Below are 26,872 nucleotides of genomic sequence, written 5' to 3' on the forward strand. Positions count from 1 at the left end.
ACATCCCTGTTAATCAGCGCACCTTATTTCATGGTCCGCAACGTTCTCGGGACATTCTGTGTGTCTGCCATCTTCTGTGGGGCTTCCCCTGCTTCCTTCTTGTCTCTGGCCTCCAGCGTCTTCTCCACCGTGCCTGCTTCTTCCTTGTAGGAATGGGCCCGTTCCTCCACGGGTATCGACCTTCGGGGATGCCAAGAGTGTGTTCCGTGCTGTTTTCCGGACCAGCTTGGCAGCAAACTCCTTGCTCAGCTCCCTGTCTGCATCTCTTCTTCCCTGAGTGTACACTGACTTGTGGTTTACTTAGTCAAGTACTTCTTTGCTTTTAACTTGGCTTCTTCCCATCGGCTGGCAAAAACCACTGGATTGTTCACTGTGGCTCCCATAGATAATCCTCATGCTTCCGCACTTCTCCCTCGTCACAGTACTGATCTTCTGGTTCCCTTGTGAGTCAATTGAGTATTTGTCACAGTACTGTGAAAAGGATCTTCATTTAGGTAATTCCTATTCTTCCCCATCCCAGTAATTTCTAGGGGAATGGTAGGGTGACAATAACTCATAACCCTATTAGGGAAGGGGGTTTTGTTAGGGTTGTAGGAAGGGGTTCTAGGGTCAGGTGATTGGCAGAGATACTGTGTTTTCCCACAATAATCGTCACTGGTCCCATAGGGGGATTCCTTCCCCAGGAGATCCACCAACCGCTGAGTACCACCCCCAGGGGGACTATCAGCCTCGCCTCCCTTTCCTCATGGGAAGAGGCTCCCCCTACAGAAGCAGTGACGACATCCTGGGATTCGTCACAGTACTCACAATTCTGGTGCTCTATCATTTTGAAGAGGTTCCACAAGATTTTGTTTTCTGCTCGGTTCTCTTTCACAGTTCCCTTTGCCCTCTTCACAGCTTCCAGTTCAGTTTCCAAGATTCTTAGACCTCCCCATGGCTTAGGGTTAACCTTCAACAATTCTCTGCAGGCTCTGTACTGACTGTTATATACGGGATGAGTCATTCTCTCTCCCCCGTCGCTCAATCTGGGTCCTTGCCAGGCAACTGGTCTTCTCACCCTTCCTCCAGTTTTCTCTCATTTGGTTTCCTTCCATTTCAGGCTTCCAGGGGAGGCTTGGTCCTCGGGGTTTGCGTTTCGCTTCATGTTGTAAGGATTTAAATCTACGGAATATCTCAATGGACTCTTTTATGGGGATAAGCTGCTGGTCTAATACCTCCAGCACGACAATCCCACCTCACAATCTGGGACAGTAAACTGGTTGTTTTTAATTTAATTTAAATGTTCTCCAGCATGGGGTCTGGCATGTATTCACATGCTCATGAATAGTCCCCGTCGTCAGGCTGGGAATCCTCTGTAAAGAAAAAATCAGTTTCATTTCTGAACTGTCTTTCTCCTAACAACCAATCACTGTGCTCTGGGTCATACTGCCCCCAGCCAATGACTGCCCTCTACCTAAGCCCCTCCTTTAGTAGCCATCTTCAGATTATTACAGCACGTTGAAGTGTTGGGAGTCCTCGTGTTTAGCTCTCAAGCTTTTACTGCGTTTGCCCAGCCTTCCATTGAGGGGGTGGCGGCGTCTCTGGCGAACACTGTCGAGGTGGTCCTGCAGGGTGTGACCCCGAAGGCCAGGTTGTCCCTTCCTGCAGGAGAGAGGTTGTGTTCCGACCCATAGAGAAGACCCCAGAGAAGAAGATGCCAGTCATCTCCCCGAGACCTTCACAGCTGGAAGCAAAGAAGGGTGTAGGGGGGTGCGGTGGCCCTCCAGGTTACGAATATCTCCTCTGAGGAGGAGCTCACCGTTCTTCAAACCATCCAGGAGGAGGGAAACATAGGGAGCTGGCCCTATGACGAGCATGCCGAAGAAAGCGATGACAGTCGACGAAGAGCAGCATGGCGACGGGGGCCTGGGCTCACAGCCGGTGCCCCAGTGGCCTGTTCCGCCTGCACCTCAGCTGACACCCCCTCCTCAGGTACCTCCTAGAGACCTCTCGGTGGACATCCTCCCGGCACTGCATACGCTGGTCTCTGAGATTCAGACAAGGATGACTATGGCGCTGGCGGCCCCGCCTTCGGCGCCAGCTACGGCCGACTCCCCCCACGGGGGAACCCCCGGCCAAGAAGAAGAGTACACCCTCCACCTCCTTGCCACCCTTGGCTCCCCTCTACTCCCCCGAGGGATGAGACGGACCCGGACACGGCGAACACAGACACGTATGACAGCGGGTTAGGGGACCTGCCGTCTCCGCCGCTGTCATGATGCCTACCCCCGGGGATCCGGATCGAGTCCATCAGCCCCGGGAGCAGGCATCCAGATACTCATTAAAACCCCAACAGCCCCGGCTGGGGGCTGTTTGGATTCAGTCCTCGCGCCTTAGGCCGGTCAAGTGGCACAGCGAGTAGAGCGCTCGCTTTGACATCCGTGCAGAGCCTGCTAACGCAGGTTCGAATCCCGGCGGGGCCAAACTCAGCATTTCATCCTTCCGAGGTCGATAAATGAGCACCACACACCATGGGTAATAATAAGCAGCACTCAGATACCTGAGTGTTCGTAGCACTATATAAATGCCAAATTATTATTAGGCGCCAGGCTCATAGACTTTACTTACCTTATGCAGACCATGCTGCAAATGAGTCCAAGCCAACGTGAGGCCTGGATGGGACTATTTTATTACAGGGACTATTTTTTACTCGGGTATGGTTCTGGGGAACTTCTTACCTGGGACTACTTTGCAGGCTATTTAAACCACGCTCGAACAGCAGCACATGCTTCGTGTTATTCTGCATCCAGCAGAGTAACGCTCACCGTGTCTGCAAGTCAGCATCCAGTCTTCTGCCACGCCCGCCTCGAATCCGGAGCTCCTAGACAAAAGGAAAAGAAAGGAGACGAGGTTAGATCATGGACATTATTTGATTCCTTACCTGATTCCGGACCCAGCACATCTCCGAGCTTGGAAAGGACATTATTTCAGCATGCGTCGCTTCGCCAGCAGCAGCGCCGCGTTATACTCACCAATCCACCGCATCTTTCAACTCGGCGCTGCCTCCATCATTTTCTTCGTCGAAACCCATCACCGGGGGGAAAACAAAAGGAATAACAAGGTGAGCCGAGAAAACCGGCGAAGACAATCTCTTTGCCACCATAGGCTTACCTGCTTTACCACCTGAGGTATTATCCTTTAATTCGCTGCATCTTTCTATGCCGCACCTATAAAGGGAGAGAGAACAGCAACCTACCGAAGGAATGGAACAAGAGTGAACATCGAACATATTGAACTCTTTGAACTTTATAGACACTGGAGTCGCTATTCCTCCGGAACTCCTCTAGTACCTTCAAACCAGTGAAGTAACTAGTATCTACGCGCCCCTGCATGCCATGCAGGATGGAGAGCTCATCATTTAAAAACATAAGGTGAGGTTACCAAGAGGGGATATCGGAGGTGATTAGTGGGGAGAACGAGAACAGGTGGGGGGGCATCACTAAAGTCCACGGGTGGCTAAATCCCTTTCTCCACTTGCAGGAGAATACTTCTACGAGTCCAGCAGACAAGATTAGGCGGGCCAGTCCAGACTGTCATCTCTTCACTACGCATCACGTTGGTGGAGACCGCAGCTGTCCGGGTCCGATCGACACCCCTGTGGGAACCAGGTGAGCGTAACAGCTGCCCAGATCTTCACCGCCGGACGAGATTGTCTTGTTCCACTCGATCTCCAGAGCGTAGAACTTTTTCAGCTCACTCCTGAGGAGAAGGAGGGCTTCTTATATCAGCGCAGAGAGGCGAAGAGAAGGACCATCCTCTTGGTCCCATTCCTGGATGACATTTGGGATAAAGGTTTGTCTCTCATGAAGAACCCTTTCACGGCCCCAGTGAAGAGGGTTCGCCTTGAGAAGTACAGGGTGACTGACTCTGCGCCCAAGTGCTTACGGGCCCAGCCGTCTTCAGACTCTGTGGTGTCCGCGGCAGCCAGGAAGAAGTCCTTGGGTGGTTCTGCCTTGGCAGCCTCCACCCCACCGGGCAGCAAGGGCAAGAAATTAAATGCCATAGGACGATGTATCATCTGTTCTGCAGCGACTACGATCAAGGCCGCCAACACCCTCACCATTGTGTCTCGTTACGACCGGGAGTTGTGGTTCAAGATCGCTCCCATCCTGGACTTCCTTCCTGACGACAAGCGGTCGGAAGCGCTAGACATTCTGCAGGAATGCGAGGTGGCATTGGACCATGCCATCACGGTGGCCACGGACATTGTCGACACGGGGTTCCGCCAAATGGACAACAGCGTTTGCCTTTGTCGTCGTGGCTGGCTCATGGCCAACAACTTTCAGCAGGACTTTGTCGAAGGTGCTGGCCTTGGCCTTCGACAGGACAATTTGTTCAGGAAGGCTGTGGATGAGTCTCTCCAAGCCATAAAGACGGACACAGAGATGGTGCATGCTTTGGGCACTCTTCAACAACGGGAGCTGTCCTTTCGGACCTCAGGCGGCAAGTCCCCAGGATCCTCCAAGGGGTTTGGCGGAGGCTCCTCTTCTTACTTCCACCCCTCCCGCTCTTTGACCCAGGAGACCAACAGGGGCTGCTCCAAGGCCTTCGGAGGAGGAGGTCGTCGTCGTCGTCAGGGTCCCCAAGGTGGCCCTTCGGCGTCCAAACAGGATTGAACCGGCTCTGGCTTCGGGCTCCCACCCGGGTACCCCGGTGGGAGGCCGGCTGGCAAACTTAGTCAGCGTGTGGAAGGCCATCTCCACCGACCGTTGGGTGCTGGATGCTCTCGCTCACGGAGACACCCTGGAATTTAAACCCAAGTGTCCCCAAATACCACTGGTGGCCCAGCAAGAGAACCACGTCCCTCAGCTGCTGCTGGAGGTTCGGACCATGTTAAGGAAATGCACAATAGAACTTGTTCCAAAGAGGCACCGGAGTGTACTCCAGGTACTTCCTCGTCAAAAAGAAGACCGGGAGCTGGAGGCCCATTCTCGACCTTCGTCGACTAAACAAATACATCAAGTCCCAAAAGTTCCGGATTGGTCACTCTTCAGCAGGTGCTCGGACAGCTGGAAGAGGGGGACTTCCTGTCGTTGCTGGACTTGGAGGATGCATACTTCCACATCCCCATTCACAAGGGGCAACACAAGTTCCTGCGTTTCGTGTTCAATGAAAGCACTACCAATTCAAGGCCCTTCCCTTTTGGATTGAAGTCAGCGCCAAGGGTTTTCACCAAGTGCCTGGCGCCAGTGGCGGCACAGCTGCAACTACGGGGGATTCATGTCTACCCTTATCTGGACGACTGGCTCATCCGGGCCAGCTCAAAGGAGATCGCTGTCGACCACACGGCAAGGACCGTTTGCCAACTGACGGATCTGGGGTTCTCAGTGAACTTTGCAAAGTCCTGGTCGACTCCATCACAGGACGTGCTGTTTCTGGGATCCCGACGCAACACAGTGTTTTGCCTGGCGTTGCCGTCGGAGGAGAGGATAGCGGCTATCTTGGGCGAGGTGTAATGGCTGTTGGCCCTGAAGATCGCCAAGATGAGGTCCATCAAGTCTCTGCTCGGCATGATGTTGTCATGCATCTACCTCACTCGGCTGCACAGGCTACGGATGCGTTTCCTACAGGAGTTCCTCGACGCCCGTTGGCTACAAGTGTCAGAAAGCTTTGAGGACAAGATCACATCCGACATGAGTTTCCGTCGAGCAATACAGTGGTGGGGAGTTTGCGCTCATCTGTCCGGAGGCACGGATTTCCAGAACCCAACACACCAGGAGACCGTCACGATGGACGCCTCCCTGGAAGGATGGTGAGCTCACACCGGAAGTCTTCACGCAAGAGACCTGTGGCTACCGGAGGAGAAAATGTTCACATCGTGTTGGAGTTGCAGGCAGTGTTTTGGGCCCTCAAGTCTTTACTTCCGTCCCTCAAGGGCATGGTGGTGCAGGTCTTCACGGATAATACCACCACAATGTTTTACATCAGGAAGCTGGGGGGCACCAGATCCCTGGCGCTATCCAAAGAAGCGCATGACCTATGGCACTGGGCCGTCGCCCCGGGGATGTTCCTCATCCCGTTTCATTTGGCAGGAGTGAAGAACACCGACGCCGATTCGCTCAGCAGGGAGCTGCGCTCTTGCCACAAGTGGAAGCTTCGGCAGGACCAAGTAGATCACCTGTTTTGCAGATGGAGAACAGTTACAGGTAAGTAACTTGTTCCTTATTTGAAAACATAAATCAAGAAATTAGGTACACTAACTTTGAATGTTGCCTAAGTCACCCACAATATTACACATATGTAAAGGCAGCTTTTCTACAGAAAAGCAATGCAACCTGAATGCTAACATTCTGCTCATGTTAACATTCACAAAACACACAACCATCCATAAAAAAAACAAATCGGAATAATTATTCTAAACAAAAAGAATACAATTCCCTCCAATATACAAACAAATTATTATTGGCATCTCATTTCAAAAAGGCAAAAAAACTTTTCTTATTCTAGGGCTGATTCAACTATAAAGAGTTGGATCATTCGTTTCCAGCATAGACATAGATACCACAATGTTTGTTAGGGATAATTTAGCTACTTTGTCTACAGCCTTGAGCTTAGGGTAGAAACTTTTATTTTGGAGAGCAAAATATCTTAACATATTAAAGGGTAATGCAAGCATGAGATTATGAAATTGTTCTGGAAAAGATTGGCAATTTAACTTAATTTGGGATTAGGAGTGCATTTAAGGCAGAATAATTTGTTTATGCACAATGTTTGGAAAATGACTTTGGTTATTTACAATGACATATTCTTCGGGATGAGGGGGGGAAATAACCTCTTCCTATCCAACTTGGAGAAGTAGAAAACTATTCAGGATTTTTCTTTAATGTAAACTGTAGTTTTCACAGGACAAGAAGTATTTCAATCACTCAGTCTGTCTCCGGCTGTACATTATGTTCACAAGCACACATATAAAGTCCACCTGTGAAAACTCGTGGAATTGATGAATAATTGGCTACTGTCAAAGACTAACATGCCATGTGAAATTAAAGTTTCTAGTGATTTCTATTTTAGCTATTGTGAGAACCCTGAAGGTATCTCATCCGATAGTCCCCGGGGGTCTGTCATCCAGGCGGCCAGGACACGGCCATCGCTTTTGGAACCAGTTCCTCGGGGTGACCAGTGCGCGGGAATCCTCTGTATGAGTCGTCTTTGGGGAGTGGAAGTGGGAGACCGGACAGCGAGACGCGGTATCCCCTTCCCTGTAACACATTTACCCCATCCTACCAGGTAGGATACGTAGGGACTCGATTTCCCCCCCCCCCCCCCTTTCCGACACACACACTTTCTCACAGACAACTCACTGTGAGGGAAAACGGACTAACACCCAAGCCGTATACCTGACATGTCCCACTACTATGGTCAGGCACTTACTGATCATTACACACACCTGACTTCCATGAGCCTTCCCCACACGGATAAAAGGCAGATCACAAAAGCACACTCTGAGCAAGGCAAAAGCACACGAGGAAGCAGCAATTCCAAGATGGCAGTTTAGTACAAAGCAGAAGACGGCAAGACCGAAGATGATTGCAAGGAGGGAAGAACCCTTTACTTTTTCACCAAAAAACAAACCACATCTTTCATGATCCTTCGATAATAGGAAATGTAACACCTGAAATTAAAGCTGAAGAATCCTGCATTGTGTCGGAGATACCCGGGGCTCACCCGCATCAATAGTCAAGGCAGGGAGTTTGCCGCCGTGGTATTGTGCTTGGCTCCTACAACAAAGCGGCACCAGTAAAGTCAGCCAAGCCGGTGAGTTGGGGAGACTGATACCTGACCGGTCTGTGTGGGAAAACAAGGTTGCAAGCGGCAACATTGTATAAAGAAGATTATTAAGACAGCAGATGAGTGAATGAACTTTGAAGCTATGAACCGATACTATAGACAGTGGTTTGGCATCGTGTAGGTGCTCATTCAAAAGTCTGTTAGGTACCCAACCGAAAGGATATGAACGTTAAAATAAATAGAATTGTGAAATTGAAGTAGTCCTGCAACGGGTCAAGCCAAACCCCATGCACATTCGAAAGTCAGATACTTGATGTAAAATTGACATTGGTCCCAGCCTGGCTTAGGGAGACTAATTGTGTTCAAGGGATCTGAGCCCAGCAGAGGGGGATCCGGGGTGAACCATGAGTCGCCCGAAAAAGAAGACCCCACAAACATTGTGCGATTAAGTGAAAGGTGGAAGACCGGCTCAAGCCCGGCAGAGGCAAGCCTGTGCAGAATTTTATTCTTAAAGGATCTGAGCCCAGCTGAGGGGATCCGGGGTGGATAGTGAATCACCCAATGTGAATACTTCTGAAAATCTAGAGGCGAGAAGAGCTTGTTGATTAATTGGTTGCCTCGGGCCCTTTGAGTTAAGAGACTTTGAGAAGCAAGGAGACTTATGCTCCGAAGGCCCTGATGCTGATTAGTGAACTGTAACCTTGTGCTAAAGAAGCCAGAGACTGTGCTACGCTCGAGTGAACTGCTTTATCTCCTGCTGAACACGTCGGGAAGGTAGGCCAACGGCCTGAAAACCTGACATATTATTTTGAACACTTCTTTCTTTTTCATAACATTATTCCCCACACTATTTGTATTTAGAGGTAAGGATTGGCAATAGGTTTTCTTAGTATAGGCCCTTTTATTTTGACAGGCTCCTCTAGGATTTTGTTAATATTATTTGATGGTCGTAGCTTGCTCCCAACTGCAGATTTAGGTTTAGATAAGCGTTTATAATACCCTTTTTGAAGTTCAATAAACACCCTTGAACTGTGGTCACTTTTGTCTTACTTTTGATGCCATGTCTTCCTTAAACTATCCTTCCACAAAGCTTAGTTCACAGGCCCCTGTAAGGCCTGGGACTGGTAGGGACATGGCAGTTCCAGGCAGTTCGCCAGTTAAGTTCTTCCTTTCTCAGTGTTTCCTGTTGCTCCCAAACCCTGCCAAGGCAATCTGTTTTCTGTCTTTTCCGCAAGGCTTCTGTATTTGTTGCCCTCTGGAAAAGGCCTTCTTAAGGATGATTTCCATCAACTATATCCAGGTGGCACACCAATCGGCTTGTCTCCTTTCGGACAAGCTCTCCTCCTCTGTTGCTTCCCAATGAACTCTCCCAACTTCCTATGTGTTTAACTTTAAACAATCAACAAATCTCCATCCATGCAGCATAATCTGTCACAGCATTTTCTTTTGTAACTGGGCAAAGACTGTGATAAGATCCCTGTACAAACGTACACCCACAAGAACCCTCACCTTTGCTTTGATTGGTCACATTGATTTTACCTTGGCATAAGGGAATGTTTTTAACTGTGGATTAGTCCTCTTAGGAATTCGGATGAGATTCAACTGAATTGTTTTTTCTCATAATTTCTTGTACGGAAATGTGCCATCCATGAGGCCTACACATTCAGAATCATAATAACATGCTGATCTGAATTGACATTTTCTAGGATTTTGTAGCTGCAAGCAGAGCAGTGTTTTAATCTATGAATGTATTAAAAATTCATGTATGTTCAGATATCAAAATCAGTCTTGGATTTTGATTTGAGCAAAGGGTTAAAGGGTTAGTGTGGATGATTTATTTCATTATTCTGTGACTTTAAAGATGCTTCGTTTTTCTAAGGCTGCACACTACATGTTTAAACAGCTTGAATTCTCTGGGGTCTTACTATCGGCTGAAAACCTCTGTCGAACAGATATCCTGGCAGCAAAAGGCCTCATTGAATAGGATGCTTTTCATAAAGTAGACACATAATGGATTATACCTCTTATTGCTGGCAGCCTCTGACACGGGGGAGGGTGGCAGATGCTTGAAACGGGTCCAGCATGATCGGGAGAGAGGGCCTGGGCAGGGGGAGGGGGAAATGGCCTTGCAGCTCTGTGCGTGGCATCTTGCACAAAGCGGTTTACTGTCGTATGGGTGAGGGGCGACTAACAACACATGGGGTTTCTAAAAGCACTTGTGTATTTGCATGAACATGGGGTACTGGCTGGGGATCATACTTTTTTACATAGCATTTCACATCTACAGTTGACATACGAACATGAGGTAGTGTCGGGCAGGTGTGTATAAAGAGTGTATAAAGAGAGCAACACAGGTTATTCTTCACTGTTATCAGCCGTTCAGTCCTTGTACATCTCTTCAATATATACAATATCGGTTGCACATTTTTCTCTTTAACCATTCTCCTTTACATTAGCAGCGAACGTTAGTCAACACGGCACATATTACATAAATGGTTTCTACATGTTGCAAGGGTTTTCGGGGTGGGTATGGGTGCGAGGCGCCACGCCGTCTATAGTTGGGGGGGCTTGATGCAGGGGTCATGGCCTGCAGGGTTTGGGCTGGTCTCAGTTACATCCTAATGTTCCAGTTCATGGCTGGGACAATGATGTACTGTGGAAGGTTAACAGCTACAGTGTTTTATTTTGTTTGCTTGCGTCTGGTGACTCTTGAGAACGTGTTCTCTGCAGATCTGCCATGCAGTGGGAGGTGGGGGGGGGGGTGGAGTGTGGGCCTCTGTGAGCACGGTCAAGTGGGGGTCACTCTGCAGCGTTCAGTGTCTCTGCCTTGGGTTAGATATGCACATTTCTAGCAAGATGGGGATGGCTTAATACAAGATGGCGTCTATGCTCTGCCACATAACGTGGTGGTGCAGCCCCACATGTCGGCCTGCAGCCGCCCTGCCGCCTGGGGGGCTGCCGACGAGTCATGGGTCTTAACCAGGGTGGGACATTCAGTGGGAGGGGGGGGTCCTATTGACCTACCCTTCCCTACACCATCTATAATGGTCTGACTTTCCTTTTCTTCCTGTAGCGTGGCTAAGACTGCCTCAGCATTGGCAGAGGGCACATTCAGGAATACTCCATCTGGAGTGCAATAGATGATGGACTTAAGCTTGCACAATAAATCTCTCCCTAACAGATTCACTAGAGCGGTCAGACAACAAAAATGCTTGAAGATCGGTAATTGGTTCTGTAGTGATGGTAATGGGCTCAGTAACCAAATGTATTATGAGGTTTTACATCTGCCTATTGCATTAGCCGTTTCTGTGGAAATGGGGTTGTCAGAAAAGGCATCCATGTTAAGTGCAGATCTATTGGCCCTGGTGTCTATCAAACAGGTTACTGCCTTTCCTTCTATTCAGCTCTGAAAGTATGGACCGTCCTAATCTACTGGAATCAAAGATGCTTCCAGTCTCTCACCCTCCTCTTGTTGTCAGTAATCCTCCTGACCCGTTTGGGTTCAGTTGGGTTCTCTGGGGGTTAGTGAAATTACATTAGGATTTGCAAACCATGGCAGAGCTCCTTGCAGAGCCCTTGGGGTTTGAGGTGGTCCTCCCTGTTGCAGCACTTAGGTATTTCCTGGCCCCACGTTCCCATGGTAGAATAGTCACTGTGGCCTGTATGGGCCCTCATTCTTCCAGTGTCACTCTTGACTACAATAATTAAAAGTCCACCGGCTGGGCATGGCCAGCTCTGCTGTCTCTGCTGGTCAGACGGACCCCAAGTCCTTTGCTGGTCTCATGACCCCCAGGATTGCTGCAGAGGCTGCTGCCCAGGGTAGCCATTAACCTGTCCAGTCAGCGTAACTGATCCATTGGGAGCTGGGCCCCTATCCCCCTCTTTCACCCCAACCCATTTTGAGGATTTCCTTGCATATTTTGCATTCGTCCTTGCACCTGTCTCTGAATGCTTTGCATCTGTAAAGGCAACAATTTACTTTCAAAGCTCTCCTTTTTCTGTTCCGATGCACATGTTCCTAAACTATGCTTGTACCTTAGGTAAAAGACTAGCAGCAAAAGAGTTTGCTCTCTCTTCTTGGGCAGCCTTGTCTCGTTTGGCCATACCAGAGTGTTGAGCAAACACTACCTTCATTCTGTCTAAATAGTTGGCTGGCAAATCACCTTCATTTTGCTTACAGTTGGATATCTTAGACCAGTCTGTCTTTCTCTGAGATATTTCAGGAATGATGGTCACTATCTGTTCCCTAGCTTGAACTAACGCATTCCCTATTCCTGATCGAGAGCTGGCCACATGGCTTTCTACTAGCCATTGTTGAACTTCAGGGGGCATGATTATCCTCATTAGCTGATTCACGTCATCCCAGGAGGGGTTATAACGCTTGCAATTCTTCTGCAAACCTCTACAGCTCCTCCTTAACATTTGGAAAACCGTTGCTAGTTTCTCGGATCCCCTGGTGTCCTTGAGACATCTACGGTAACAAGGTTTGGTTGTTGCTGTCCTTCCTCCTGGTGGCTGGCTGTCACTTGCCTAAGAAGTGCCTGAAAGACTTGAGATTCTCTTCCATACACAGTACTTCCCCTAATCACAGACCAAGTGTAAGAGGGAGGTGTATCAGTCAACGTTTGCCCCCTCTTCTGCAGCACATTGACCACTTGTTCCCGGGCCATTGGAGGCTGTTGGTAAAGCCGGCATTGGACCTTGTGGCAATGCATCATCTTGGTGCGACTGGCCCCATTGCGGCTGCCTCTGCCCCAACCTTACAGCTACCCACACACTTGTGAAAAATTCGATAACATCCTCTGCTGATTCACTTTCTTGTTCCTCCTATTTTTTTTCCCCTTTGTCCTTCCTTTTTCCTTCTCCGTTTCCTGAATTATTTGAGGGCACATGTGTATTCTCTTATCCCTAACCCTTCTCGTCCTGCAATGCTTTATCTCTCCTCTAACCAGTTTGAAACAGCTCCACGCTTGCTAGGTGTTATCTTCTCTTTGTTTCTCTAGCGCCCATCTAAGGGTTCCCAAATTATCCAGATTAAAGTCCCCCTCAATTGGAATTGTTTATTGTGGTGCGTCATAAAATGCCAGGAGTCTAAAAAATCAACTTGGTAAAAATGAAATGAGCGGGTGCCTTCTTTGGGAGTTTCTCCACCTGTTTGTACTGTTCCTTATCCGTTGCTGTCCCTACTTCTACCACACTTTCAATTTTTCATCTGCCCCATTGCCCAGGCGTCAGTTGTTCCAGTCACACTTTGACTCCACTCCTCAGGAGTCCCGAGAAGTGAAGGGTACCCCAATAACCAGAGACACTGCAGAGTGGTCCTCCTATGGATAGGGACTTTCAGCCTGCAACCATTTGCATTTCTCCATTTAGCCAGGCATTGCTTCCTCCTCCCCCTATTCCATCAGCTTTATTGCAAGTTTCCCCATTCTAAATAACCAGAAAAAAAGAAAAGCTGGGGGAGTGGGGTGGAGGGGTTCTGAAGAAGCCCACCCACCTATTGACATGGATGCTAAGTCTACCAGAAACAATCAACCTGCGTAACTGTTCAATATAGATATTTTGCCCAAGGGTGAAAATACAACCAAGAAAACCATTGCTATAAAATCGGCAAATCCCAAGAGCAGGACAACATATCCCGGCAGAATCGCCATCCTATATTGGCATACCGCTGAAACAGATTCTCATTTTGCTAGAACCATCCGGTCCTTTGAAGGACTATCGCTGACCTGTGTGGCCACGCCTGCATGCTCACCAGACCTAGCGACGTCCTCCTGATACTGGAGTTTTTTTAACAAGGTCTCCTAACTTCTTTTGTAATGTGCTCGGGGGTCTTCTAGAGGAGGCAATCTAGGGTCCAGCAGCATTCAGCGTTACAAAACAGATCTGAGGCGTGAATACCACCTGTTATCGAACCGAGACATTATCACCCAATTAGTCTTTGGTGGGCTATACAAGCAAACTTTATTCCAAGACTTGCAAGTTCCGGACAGCATAACATCCCACCCCGCTACCCAGGATAACCCAACCAGCCCTCCAGCTCACCTTATCTTCGAACTCCTTAAGGGCTTGACCTTTGGCACTTTTTCGTAACTTCAGTTTTGATTCTCCCCATTCTTTAGAGCAATAACTTTCGTATTCAATCTTTGTCCTTCATCAGTTTATCTTTTTCCTCATGACATAGCTATCTACTTGCGGTTTAATTCGTCAGTTGACAATATCCAATCCCATCCTCCATCTCAGGTGAGGGATGTTTGGGTGTTGGCCCGCTGCCCATCCGCATACTTCTGTTGCGATTGTTGCGCATCAAAGCTCCATTGTTTAGTCTGGTCATAACTGGTACAATCCAAAGATATCAGCTGGCCGTCCTTCATGCAGAGTCCCTAAACTCCTCTAAACTGCTGATCCTCAAATTATGTTCCCCGCTACATTGTGTATGTCCAAAACAAGCATTGATGAGAGTAATTATGTTCTAGGAATGTCCCAAATTCAAAGTCTGTTAGAATAGAAATAAAAATAAAGACTAGCGCTCAATTTGGGAGCAGACATCATGCTGATATCGTAAAACCGAGTGCTGTGTCATAATACATCCAGAAACATTACCCTTCAGTCTACATTTCCCTGTGTTTGTGGGCACAGGGCAATGGCAGTATATTCATAAATGATCATGACCCAAGTGAGCCATACACTAGCGCACCCTTTTGAAGGCTTTGATGAATGCAAATCCCTGCCGGGGTGAAAAAGCACCCAACGGTTGACCCAGGGACCCAGCTGAGGAAGCTAGCCAATGGAGGGGCAAAAGGGGAGGATTAATAGGGTGACAGGAAACAGGAAGGTGTTTCTTTTTTGGTTCAGGTCAAGGGAGGAGCAGAAGGACCAAGAGACCAAGAGAAGGAAGGACCAAGCAGAAGAGTGTGGAGGAAACCTACTAAAGGAGTGGGTAAGATGAGTTATTGGTAGGTGAAAGAGAGTGGTACTTACAATTGCGTGTCAACAGTGAAGGAGAGATCATAGCAGTTGGAGAGGGACTGGGCAAGTGAAAGGAGGGTGACTGAGGGTGTTGGTGGAGTGAGTGGTGGTAGTTTGGAGGTGGGAGGAGTAGTATGGAGAAGGGGAATATTAGTGGTGTGGTGTAGTGGGGATCGAAGGGTAGTCGAAGGAGGGTAGTAGTGAATGATTGTGATGGTTGGGGGCAGTTAATAAAGAAAAACATTGGAGGGACACAGGAGGAAGCGTCAGTGTAATAGAGGAGAAACTGGGCACAGTAGGAGGGAGGAGAGTAGGAGTTGGTAAGGGAGAGTGACAGCTAAATATAAGTAGAGGAATAGATGGGCACTTAAGCATAGTTCAGAGTGGGGCTTGAGTGTCTGAAAGGCACCAAATATCCAGCCTAAGTCCTCCCAGAGATTTTAGAGCAGGGACCACCTGTTCTCGGAGGGAGACTTTGATGAGGTGCTTGCCTTGAGGCTGTCACCTTTGTTTACATTGGCTGTATACAGTATGGGTTAGATTTTATATTTTGCTGCTTTCCCTTCATTACACTTCAGGGACATTTGCTATTTCTTTGAACCTTTCCTGACTTTTGGAGGTTTGTGAAGCCTTTTTGCTCCACTTACCTTGCTAAGCTCATCTGCTTGGGGGGCACCATTCAGTCCCTTTGGCTAACAGTGCAGGAGAACTCTGTTCTCCGTTTTACATTTATTTGTTTTCTTTTTCCTTGCACAGATCACCTGACGTGAAGTGAGATGGTTGTGCCCCTATAACTGTGCTTTTAGCAACTTTGTGTTAAAGACATGTGTCCAGAATGGGCGGGTGGAAGCAAAGTACCATATACTCTAAGATGGCTGTGCCACGAGATTTTCACCCATCCCTTGGCTATCTTGTAGTTTGGCCTTCTTCCTGGCCTGGAGTGGTTGGATTGTCCATATACAGTAAGTCCTTTACCTGGGAACGCTCCACCGTTCACAGGCACAGTGGCGCTCTGTGTGGTCGGATGTAGGGGATGGGTTTGTCCAGACCCAGTCCACGTTCAGGCCAGAGGGTGTTTGTTGCTTGGTAGATGTAGTGGTTAGACGGTCATGATTGTACAGCTCCTACCCAGTTTCAATAGTGCAGATTCTTGCCTTTGATGGGCTAGGGGCAACTCCGGCCTAGATTCTGGATAAGAGGGGCACTCCTTCCTCCAAGACCCTTATGAAGGAGAGCAGCCGACTGAAGACCCGGAACTTGTTGTCGGAAGATCGCGAGCAGAACCTTCTTCACTTGCCCGGCAAAGCCCTGTGTCTCTGCAGATCTCAGGAAGAACCTAATTGGTGCTTTGACACCTGGGAGCAACCAGTCCCGACATCTGCTCGAAGAGCCATCTTTTCGAAGCACTCTGAACAGTCCGGGCACTATCCAGTGGGCTAGCTGGACTTCGTCCTGGGCTACTTTGCTGCAATAGTCGCTGTCCCGAGTCGAACCTTGGGACTCCGCCAATCCTCAGCTTAAGCAGCAAGAAGCATTTCCCTGAAGTTGCAGCTCTCCACCATGAAGGTGGGCCTTGCACGACCAGTTTTCGTTTCTGCCACGATGGTGGTCTTCTGCCATTTTCCTCAAGTGGCCATCAATGTCTTTCCCGCCTGCATCGTATCCTGGGGGTCCTCTGAAGTTGTTGACGGGCTGGTGATTCTGAAGTCTGTGTCTCTTGGGTGTCCAGCTGTCCAATGTCTAGAACAGGGGCAACAGAGCCTGGAACTGAGAATTAGTCAGACCCAAAAGCCCTATCCTTAAAGTGACCTATGCACCTGTTGCTCCAGGGCTCCTCCTGCGCAACCAAGGCACAAGGCCCAGCGATTTCAGGAAGTTCCACGGTGGTCCCTGTGTGAATCTGAGCATAGGGGTGAGTAAACATACCTGCTTCCCCCTAGATAACCCCACCCCAGGTCTCCATAGGGTTCTATGGGGGTAAAATATGAAGGCTCACTCCCCGACTTACACATGCGAATACAAATGAATATGAAACACCTCAATGGGGAATGACTATGAGAACAGGTTGCAAGAGTTAAGTTTTTCTTTATAAAGAATTGGCATCCAGAGAATTCTGCTGCCCTGAGAGCGCTCTGGCAAACATTACAAAATGTTGTACATAGAAAGCAAATCTGCGTCACACTTAACACAGGGTACTAAACCACTGCCGAATTGGCTGGACATTAAATATGCATATGGATCAATATGTGCTGCTTCATCCGAATTTCTTGCCCCGTTGGCAGGAGGGTGAACATCACGTGATCCGGCTGCCGGCGACCAGGAGGGGTGAGAGTGAGGTTGCGGTGAGGTAGGGCGGACACTAACTAAGCCAGCATAAGAAACTACCATTAGACATATAATAAACCATGATCATTAGTATAAGCTTAAGTAAATGTTCTTGAACCTATAAATTGCATGCATAAAATCAGAGCATCATTCATTATGACTTATATGGAGTACCAGGCTTACGGGTCTAGGTCAGTGTGATAACATTGATCATGGGGTGGGTCTGGGCACATCAAAGCAACTATGGGGCATGCTGACATTTGTTAGTTCTGAGGTGCAATATACTATGATAGAGGTCTGGTTTTAGTAGGGGGCACACTAGGGTGGGCTTCTCAGCAGGGTCACACTTCTGGTACATCAAGGGAATACCTTAGGAGGGCACAGGGTTACATTAGCAGTCATTTTCCAACAGCGGGGGTAAGAGGGCACAGGCAGGTTTGTGGAGATAGATGAGCTACAAGGCATGGTTCGTGCTGGTTCACACACAGGACAGTGATCTCAGAGGAAGAGTGAGATGTTACATTAGTATATTTGTTTCAATTCTCCCTGACGCATCCGTGAGAAATGGAGCTGTGAAGCTATCAGACAGAGTGAGAAAAGGTGGGGGCCATGAGCGCGGAGTGCGCAGCGCTGCAAAAGGGGAGAGAAGCCTTTACGTATTATCGCAGTGAGGCATAGTCCAAAGATGGAGCCGAGGGCACACAAAATGGACGCCAAGTGTTCCCCACAACAGCCCCGCTTAAGACGCGGGCAATGGTAGCGTTCCCCACTATTGTGCAAGCAAGTGGTCCACATTGTGCTGAATGTGTGAGGGGGGCCTAAATGACCCCTCACTCTCACACACATCCTAACCCTATCTCCAGTTTGCCTAGCTCTGAACGGTGTTGTTCTGTCCTGGTATCCTCTTATGGCTCTGCCTCAGATCTCCAGGGTGCAAGGCAGGGCTGGACTGGCCTATAGGGAACTCTGGAGATTTCACAGTAGTCCTCTGTACCCTGGGCCTCTTTTGTGTGGTATTTCCAAATTTTCCCATAGGAAAATGGCTGGACTTGCTGAAAATGTGTAATATGGGTCCACTTAGAAAATTATTTCTAGGTCCTCTTTTGGTTCCCAGTCCACCCCTGGTGCAAGGGGTGTCAGGGCCCGGGCTATACCCTCTTCATATAGGTAGATCAGAAATAGCCAGGCAGGAAGGTCTGTATGTAGACCAGCTCTGCTACTGCGCCGTAGCACAGTCTCCTCCCCGTCCCGTGGCGCAGTGCAACCTCGCAGCGAGGCTCTGCCTTCATGGGGTGATGCAGTGGTGGGTCCTCGCCACAGTCCTGCAAGGCCTCCCCAGAGAAGGGAAGCCATGCAGCCAACCAGGGGATGTCGGCAGGCCGCTACCCGTTCCCTCTCACCGGTCCACTGCAGAGATCCGTAATGCTGCCTCGTCTCAGAGCGGTCCCCGTTTCCCCGCACTACAGCCACCATCAGAGGCACAGCAAGTGTCAGCAGACCCTAGATGGAGTGTCGGGTAAGGCAATCAAAGCCGAAATGCCCGGCACCACTCGGAGCTAAGACGAAGTCCACCATTACAGCTCAGCTGCTCAACAGTGCCCCAAGCAAACACTATTGAACTTGTTTGAAATAGTTTGCCACTTGGTGCTATAACTAGAATGCTGTTGGTGTTAACTGGATCTCTTTCTTGCAATTTTGGATGGATGTGGTTGTTGTCGAAACTTGTGGGAATCTGAATTGTGGACCTACTGGTAGATCACCAAGAGGGCTTATTTCAGTGGGCGTGTGCCGATCACTCAATTTAATTGACATATGCAAATTATTGGTTTCAATTGTTGTATTGTTCCCGTTTTCACAGCCTGCAAACAAAGTGAGACAAAAGCCTTTTAATGAGGGATGGGGAGCAACATGAATGTGTTAATATCACAGCAGTGATATCAGGGAACTCTATGGTTGCATCTGTAAACATCTTGTCCCGACCCAGTGTCTGAGTTACTGTTTGGGAGAGCATTAAAAGAGTGTTTAATGCAATTTTTGTTGATAGCCTTGATGTTCTGAGTACCATGCTTGTCCCTGTATCATTTACCTTTTTATTTCAGGAGCAAACCTAAAGGGTGTCGACATGGAGGGTAGTCAGATGACTGGAATTAACTTAAGAGTTGCTACGTTGAAAAATGCAAAGTTGAAGAACTGCAACTTGCGAGGAGCAACATTGGCCGGGACTGATCTTGAGGTGAGCTTTAGGTCTTCTCTGATTAGTATGTTTGGAAGACATTTTCTCAGATCCCCTATAGGTGTCATCACCAAGGGATTGGTTTCTTGGAAGAACCCATTAGCAGCCATGGTATTACAAATAACACCAGGCTTGTTTTGTAATGTGCAATAGTTTCTCAAACTGAATCCACTGTATTGAAGAGCGCTAAAATATAATTTATCCCTCTTCAATTCACTGTATTCAAAGTGAAAAACTATTGCCATTACACAACAAGATATAAATACAAATGACTCTATTCCTACACTCCCTGATTGAGGTATAGTCTTCTGTTAGGGCCATCATTGGTATGATAAATGTTCTTGACTGTTGAAATCAGCCGTTCATCAACCTTCCCAACAGTTATCCTGGACTTCTATTGAACCGTATGGCTATTCATTAATATTAATATGAATGTGTAGTGTGAGCTGGTGAATGGAATAGATTTCACTCTATTTCTTAAGGGCTTCATACAAATGGTTGTAATGTGTGTAAAATTGTTTGTAAAGACTGGCAGTAATTGGAGTCCTCAAAGGCAGATTGCCCAGGCTCATACATTTCACCGATTCACCAAAGAAGGTAAATTGAGAAATAGCTCCCAAATTTGGTTCACCTACGGGTAGCGGTATCCAGACAATCAAGGTGACTCTTTCAGTGTGCATTGAGATCACAATACTAACGTTATCTCTGTGTAAATGACCGTGCACTTGCTTATCTATATTACAATCATGTTTCTAACCTCTAAAGTGATTTACAAAGGACATTTCAATCAAAATATATGCTTTTACTTGACTCTCCCTTTCACATCCCTACTGCATCCATTCTTGACCTATGAGGCCGCCTTCTCCAGCAGCAGGGGGTGGGAGTATGCACATTCAAAGAGATGGGTGAGTGCTCCCTGGCCAAGTCTTTTACATAGAATAAAACTTGGACGGATCAAAAACCATGATTCTGGATGTTTAATCTATTAATTATATTCCATTATATTCATAATAAATAACAAATGGTTTTTTATAGCTTGACAGTTTATCATTGCAAAGCACAGGCTTAGACAGTCAAATGTAAACATGCTTCTGATGCTTGTTAATCTGCTTAGAATCACATGCTGTGCATATGGTCCGACATCCAGTGGTAGCTGCAGAGTATTGCATCTTGTCTTTCGGGGACCGAAAGGGGACGTCAGCAGGCGTGTCTGTAACACTATCCCTATCATGACGTGTAGTGTACCCAAAATCCCTCACGTGCCGAGGTCCCCCAGATTGTTTTTTTCCGCCCAGAATACTGGTCGCCCTATTGCGGAGCACTTTCCTAAGAGACTTTTATCACTTTGTCTATCGACTTTGTCGATTATCCCATTAAGTCATTTCGACAGTGGTTCCTGCACTACGCTGAAGACTGCGCTGGACTTTTGATGCCCAAGATCTGGCCTACACAATAGGGAGAGTGGGGTCGGGGTGGCCATATCCTTTCAGCTATGTCTCTCATCCCCCACCCCTCCCTTTGCCCTCTAGGTCTGGTCATTGCTTTCTATTGCCTTTTGCTATGGAAAGGACACAATTTAGGTTTTTCCCCTCTTGCAGTGCCAGATATCCTTGGAAGAACGAGCACTCTAACTGCAATAATTGTCTACTCCTTGACCACGATGAAGCGCAGTGCGCGCCCTGTAAACGCCTGCGCCCTAAAATGCTTATGGAGCTCCAAGTTAAGCGGTGGGCGGTGTCATGATCTCTGCTTCCAAAAGATCAGGACTTGCCCGACTCCCGTGGAAGCAGACCCATAACCCCGGTTCCGAGTGCCAGCCAGTCCCAATTGGGACCTTTTGGACCCTGTCCTGGCGCCAGTGGCACCAGGCTCATAAAGATGCCCAGTCCCAGCGCTGGAAGCGCCGGGCTCATAATGCTTGGGTGGACTTACCTGCAGCAGACCATGCTGCTTACTTACCTGCCAGTTGAACCCCTGATCCTCTTCTGTTTGGGACTACTTTTCCCGTTGGGTGGGGCAGGAGCCACTCCCTAGGTTCAGAACACTGGAACTCTTCTGGAAAGCAGGAACTCTTTTCTTACCTAGGCGTGGCTGAGACACCTAAGCACTACAGGAGGCTATTTAAACCACACCCGATGGATGAATCTTGCTTTGCGTTATTCTGCATTCTCTGCAGCAGAACGCTCATCGTGTCTTCTGCTTCTGATCCTGGGCCTAAGGGAACAAAAGCTTACCATCCTGCAATCCAGTCTTCAGCAGCGCCTGTAAAGACAAAGAAAGAACAGGTTAGCACTACGGTCTTCAGTGGCAGCGCATCTCTTACCTGGTCCATCGGCTGTCACCAACGCCTCGCGCTGCATTCCGGCATCTGAAAGACAAAGGTTTACCTACTCTTCGCATGCTCCGGAGGTCTTCGCACTGCATTCCGGCATCTGAAAGACAAAAGCTTACCAGCTCTTCGCACGCTCCGGAGGCCTTCGGCGCTGCATCCCGCATCTGAAAGACAAAAGAAGGTGCGTTTAAAGACATTGGGCAACTTTATTACTCACGTGCCATTACTCCTTCCCATGCCGAATCCAGTGGGTATTCCAGCACCCTTCAGCTTCTCTAAAGCTCCGAACTTGTACCTGCAAGATAAAAGGGACAGTTAGTGCGCATCGTGAAGCAGGCTACAAGCGCTTACTTACGTGCTTCCAGGCGCTTCTATTCCTCACGCGGGTTCGATCCTCAACTCTCATCAGCCCGCCATCCGCCATCGCCGGAACCCTGCAAAACAAGAGATATCATTACAAAAGACTTTTAAGACATTTGAAGTGCCCAGAACTTACCGTTCGTGCAGTTAACGACGGACAGCAGTCCTCTGAGGTCAAGAGGCCTGCACCCTTATCCAGTGAAGAAACTGGTTACGGCACCCTGCCCCGAGGCAGATGGAGAGCTCAGTGTTCACTTACCTAAGACATCTTACTCTTCGAGTCAGACATACAGTGCACAGAGGTCCAGCCCAAAGAGCCAACCGTGTGTTACACATCACCTTTGAAGATATGGCATTCACCCAGTCAAGACCGGCGCCTCTGCGGGAATCAGGTGAGCGTTACAGACGGCCTATGGCATGTCACGGGCTGGATCATCTTCCCCCACTGCCGCACTCACCGGAAGTGACGGGGGTACTAGTGATGACCAGGCATCCGTGTCGGATGCCATCGACCTCACGACGGACACTCCTAGGTCTGCCACGCCCGTCCCCGACCCCGCTAGGCTTCACGCAAGTCACACTATGGGGATAACACCCGGCGACATGGGCATACAAGATCGAAGCCACACTAAACACACAACCCCGGTTTTGACGGTTACGTCGAAACGGGCAAAAACGCCAACCGGACCGCCGAAAATTTCAACAGGATCCTCTAATCTTCAAGATTAACAGCCTTCCCTGCCTCCGCAGCAGCGTCTTGTGACTGGGCCTTCCAAACCAAAGGGTGGTACTTCCAAAACACATGCGCATGTCGAACCCCGTATGGCTGGCACTCTGACGCCCTTGAAGGCCTCCTAGTCAACTGGCACATCGCCCCAAGTCGCCGAACATCTCCAAAAGCATTGCTAGGATTGCTTCGGCAGTGGGGCTGAAGGAGAGGTCTAAAGAGACGACGAAGCACAAGGAGCAGGCCGCGGACACGTCAAAAGACATGTCACAGCACCCCGATGCTTGCGAGGACTACTTAGAGAGTCCTGTGCCTTTGTCTAGCTCTATTGGAGACCAATTTCGGTGCCATAGGGAGGGAAATGAACATTTTCCACCCTTACACCCTTCTGGTTCATCTAGATGCACCAGAGAAAAATTCAAAGGGCGTATGAACGGATTGGAGAAGTTTGTCTCACTTTCAGAGCCACCTACCCCCGAGAGACCTCGGGAGGACCCTCCCTCTGTGCCTGCTTCTAATCTTCAAAGAAATGTAGGACCTTCTCAGGAGGATTACAGTTCCATCCACCCCGAAGACGGGATCCAGAAGAACATGTATCAGGACAATTATGATTATGATGATGATGATGAGGAGGAGGATTCTAACTTCCTACAAATCTACACTGCAGGTGACCAGGTGGAACCCACAGGAGACTGGGAGCACAGTTACCAGATTGAGGTGGAACCATGGGCGCTCCCTACTCATGACCAGGACCCTGATGTCCTATGTTTGGATTCTTCTCCCTCCACGCCAGCCCGCCAGACTTCCCCAGTGGACGATCAGATGGCGTTCAACGCCATCTTAAGAAAGGCGGCTGAATTCTTTCAAATAGCCACCCAGGAGGCTTTGCCTGAACAGGACTTTGTGGAGGATATCCTCAAAGAAATGCCCCTTTCCAGCCAAGCCATACCTCTTCTGAATTCCATTAAGAGGAGATTGGCTCCTTCCTTGATCACACCAGCCCAGACTAGGATCCCAGGGTGGAGAAATGATTTTGCTCATCGCCTACTGACCCTACATACATTAAGGGCCATGCCACAATCACTAGTGATTACCGGTACCCCTTGCTACAGGAGGGACGCCTCCCCATAAGGAGTCGAAAAGGCTGTACCCCTTGGGTAAAACTAATCACCACGGCAGCTGCCTTTTCCACGCGCATAGCAAACACTACTTAGCTTGCTAGTTATGCCGATGTGGAGTGGAATCTACTGCAGGAAGGTCTCCAGAAGGTGGCTTAGCCCGCTAGCACCAAATTACTTACCATTGTGACCGAGGGCAGGCAGGTCAACCAGAACGTACTGAAAAAACATGCTAGATGCTGCAGAGACGGCGGGAAGATCGCTAGCTCAAGGCACCCTGCTCAAACGGCATGCTTGGCTCAGGAACTCAGACTGGAAGCCGGAAACCCAAGCAGCTCTAATTAATAAGCCTGTTGAGGAGACGAATCTCTTTGGTAAAGCAGTCGACGATGCCCTAGAGACTGCCAAAAAGGAGCATGAGACTCTTAAGTCCCTTCAGTAAATCACCCAAAAGCCCTCCCCCAAGAGGGGAAACGGTTCCTGCAGGTCCTTTCGAGGCCAATCCCGTTCCACACACAATCTGTATAATACGTGAAATACCTGGAACTCAGGGCAGACATCCAGCACCCCCGCCAACTATCCACCCAGGGGACAGCGCAAGGGAAAGGCCAGGGCAGAGTCCCCAACTCAGGGGAGCCACAGCCTCTTGTCAGAAATGACCTAGGGATCCAGGTCCCCTCCCATGTCACCCTGGTCGGGGGGAGTTTAACATCTTTCCTTTCGCCATGGGAGGGGATAACGTCAGACCAGTGGGTTCTCAAGATGGTCGCCCACAGGTACTGTGTGGAATTCGCCCGACCACCACAATTCTGACTGCCCAAATCACGACGCCAGACCATCTGCGAATCCTAATACAAGAGGTGGAAGCACTTCTGGAAAAGGATGCCATAGAAGCCGTCCCTATTCTTCAGGTAAACAAGGCTATTTATTCAGTGTACTTCCTTGTACCCAAAAAGGACCTCACCATGCGCCCTGTGCTAGACTTTCGCCCAGCAAATAAATTTGTCGGACCTCAAAAGTTTTATATGGTAACTCTGCAGGAAGTAATCCCACTGTTGACACAGGGGGATTACATGGCGACACTGGAAATGAAAGATGCATACTTTCATATTTCAATGTTGCCAGCTCACAGAAAATACCTTAGGTTCATGATGGAGGACAAGCACTACCTAAACAAACAGGAGGGCACACACTCTCCACGGCTATCCAAGCTATCCCAGAACATTTGGATGTGGGCTCTCAAACACAAGATGTTCCTGCTGTCCCAACACGTTCCCGGCGAACTCAACCTCCTAGCGGACATGCTCATCAGAGATTTCCCACTACCTGTAGAGTACGAATGGCATCTACACAAAGACATCGTCTCCAAAGTCTTCGCAGAATGGTGCTTTCCAAAGATCGACTTGCTCGCCACTCAGAAGAACGCCCATTGCCAAGACTATGCCTCCAGGTACCCCCATAACCGCTCCAAGGGGAACAGACTCTGGATAACATGGTCAGGGAATTTTTTTTACGCAAATCCCCTCCACCCCCGACCCCCCTACTCAACAAGATTGTGCACAAGATGCACCAGGAACCAGTCACCATGATATTGGTGGCCCCATGTGGGCCTGCCAACCCTGGTTCTCTCATCTGATGGAGATGTCCCTCTCCCCTCCTGTTAAGTTGCCCTGCCCGTAAAACATGTTCTCTCAGGACAGAGGGGAAACACTACACCCATGCCCACAAACTCTGAATTTAGCAGCCTGGCTCTTGAGGTCATAGAGTTCGGACATCTTCAACTCCCTCAGAGATGCATGGACATACTTGGGGAAGCCAGGAAACCTAACACCCGGTATTGCTATTGCAGCAAATGGAAACGCTTTGTCATCTGGTGCAATACCAAGGGCATCAACCCGATTGACTGCTCTCCTACTCACATTGAGTTGTACCTGACCCACTTGTTGGATTCAGGACTTGTGTTTAATTCCTTAAAGGTTCACCTAGCTACTCTCAGCCTACACTATGTCACATCAGAAGGTGTTGTGGTGGAAGATACCTGTTTATTAAGGCTTTTATGGAAGGGGTTAAGAGAATTCATCCCCCCGTTTCTAACCCAGCTCCCGGATGGGATTTAAATGTGGTATTGACCAGACTCATGGGGTCTCCCTTTGAACCAATGCATAAAGCAAGTCTAAAATTGATATTTATATTTTATTCTTATCGTGCTCATACACAAGTGTTTCAGAGCACGACAAGGGAAGGGGAACAGGGGAGAACAAAAACGATCTTACTAGGCCTAGTGACATTGAGAACGTGCAAGTGCAGGGTAGAGGGGGGAGGCGGAGAAGTGCATGGAAGGGGGAACAAAAGGAGAGTGCAGAGCGAGAAGGAAAAAACAAAAATAATAATAAAATAATAAAAAGGCAGCAAACAATGGGAGTGCAGCCATCAAGTGGCAAGTGCTGGGTTTATGGCAGCAGGCCATGTCTGTCTGAAAGTGCAGGAAGAAAAGCGGAGGGCTGTATGGGTACAGATACAGACCCCACTGCAGGGGGTGGCCCGGAGGCAGTACGTGAGGGTGGCAAGATGAGCAGGTACCTGGGCCCAGAGGGCAGAGGGTGGCCAGGTGCATGGTGCTGAGGGAGAGTAGAATCAACAGGGGAGAGGAGAAGGCGGAAGCAAAGAGGAAGGTTTTGAAGTGCTTCCGGAACCAGAGATGGTTCTCCTCAAGTTTTAGAGTGGCAGAGAGGCTGTTCCAGAGGGAGGCCCCAGCCGAAGACAAAGATCTACCCTGAGCTTGTTTCTTTGAGAAACGACTGACCCTGAGGGAGTTGGAGGTAGAGGAGCGGAGTGCTCGAGATGTGAGGTATTTTGAGGGATAGCTGAAGGTATGTTGGACCCAGGCCCCAGAAAGCCTTGTGGACAATGCAGAGGGTTTGAATTTAATCCTTGCATCCACTGCGAGGCAATGGAGAGATTTCAGAGCTGGAGAGATACGATCCCAGGGCTTGAGGCCAAGGACAAGTCTTGCAGTCCTGTTCTGGATAAGTTATAAAAGG

At 48.8% G+C, this 26,872-nt stretch overlaps 1 protein-coding gene across 2 annotated transcripts in view; it reads left to right on the plus strand.

Moving 5' to 3' along the window:
• Window positions 1-26,872, plus strand: part of KCTD9 (potassium channel tetramerization domain containing 9) — a 411,318-nt gene that overhangs the window by 349,496 nt on the left and 34,950 nt on the right. For both annotated transcript variants that reach the window (XM_069617594.1, XM_069617595.1), the window contains one exon: window positions 19,161-19,294. In XM_069617594.1, the coding sequence (XP_069473695.1) occupies window positions 19,161-19,294 (134 nt within the window). The remainder of the gene's footprint in view (window positions 1-19,160; window positions 19,295-26,872) is intronic.

Source organism: Ambystoma mexicanum, chromosome 10 (assembly GCF_040938575.1).
Source record: "Ambystoma mexicanum isolate Mex_15411 chromosome 10, UKY_AmexF1_1, whole genome shotgun sequence".
Classification (NCBI taxonomy): Eukaryota; Metazoa; Chordata; class Amphibia; order Caudata; family Ambystomatidae; genus Ambystoma; species Ambystoma mexicanum.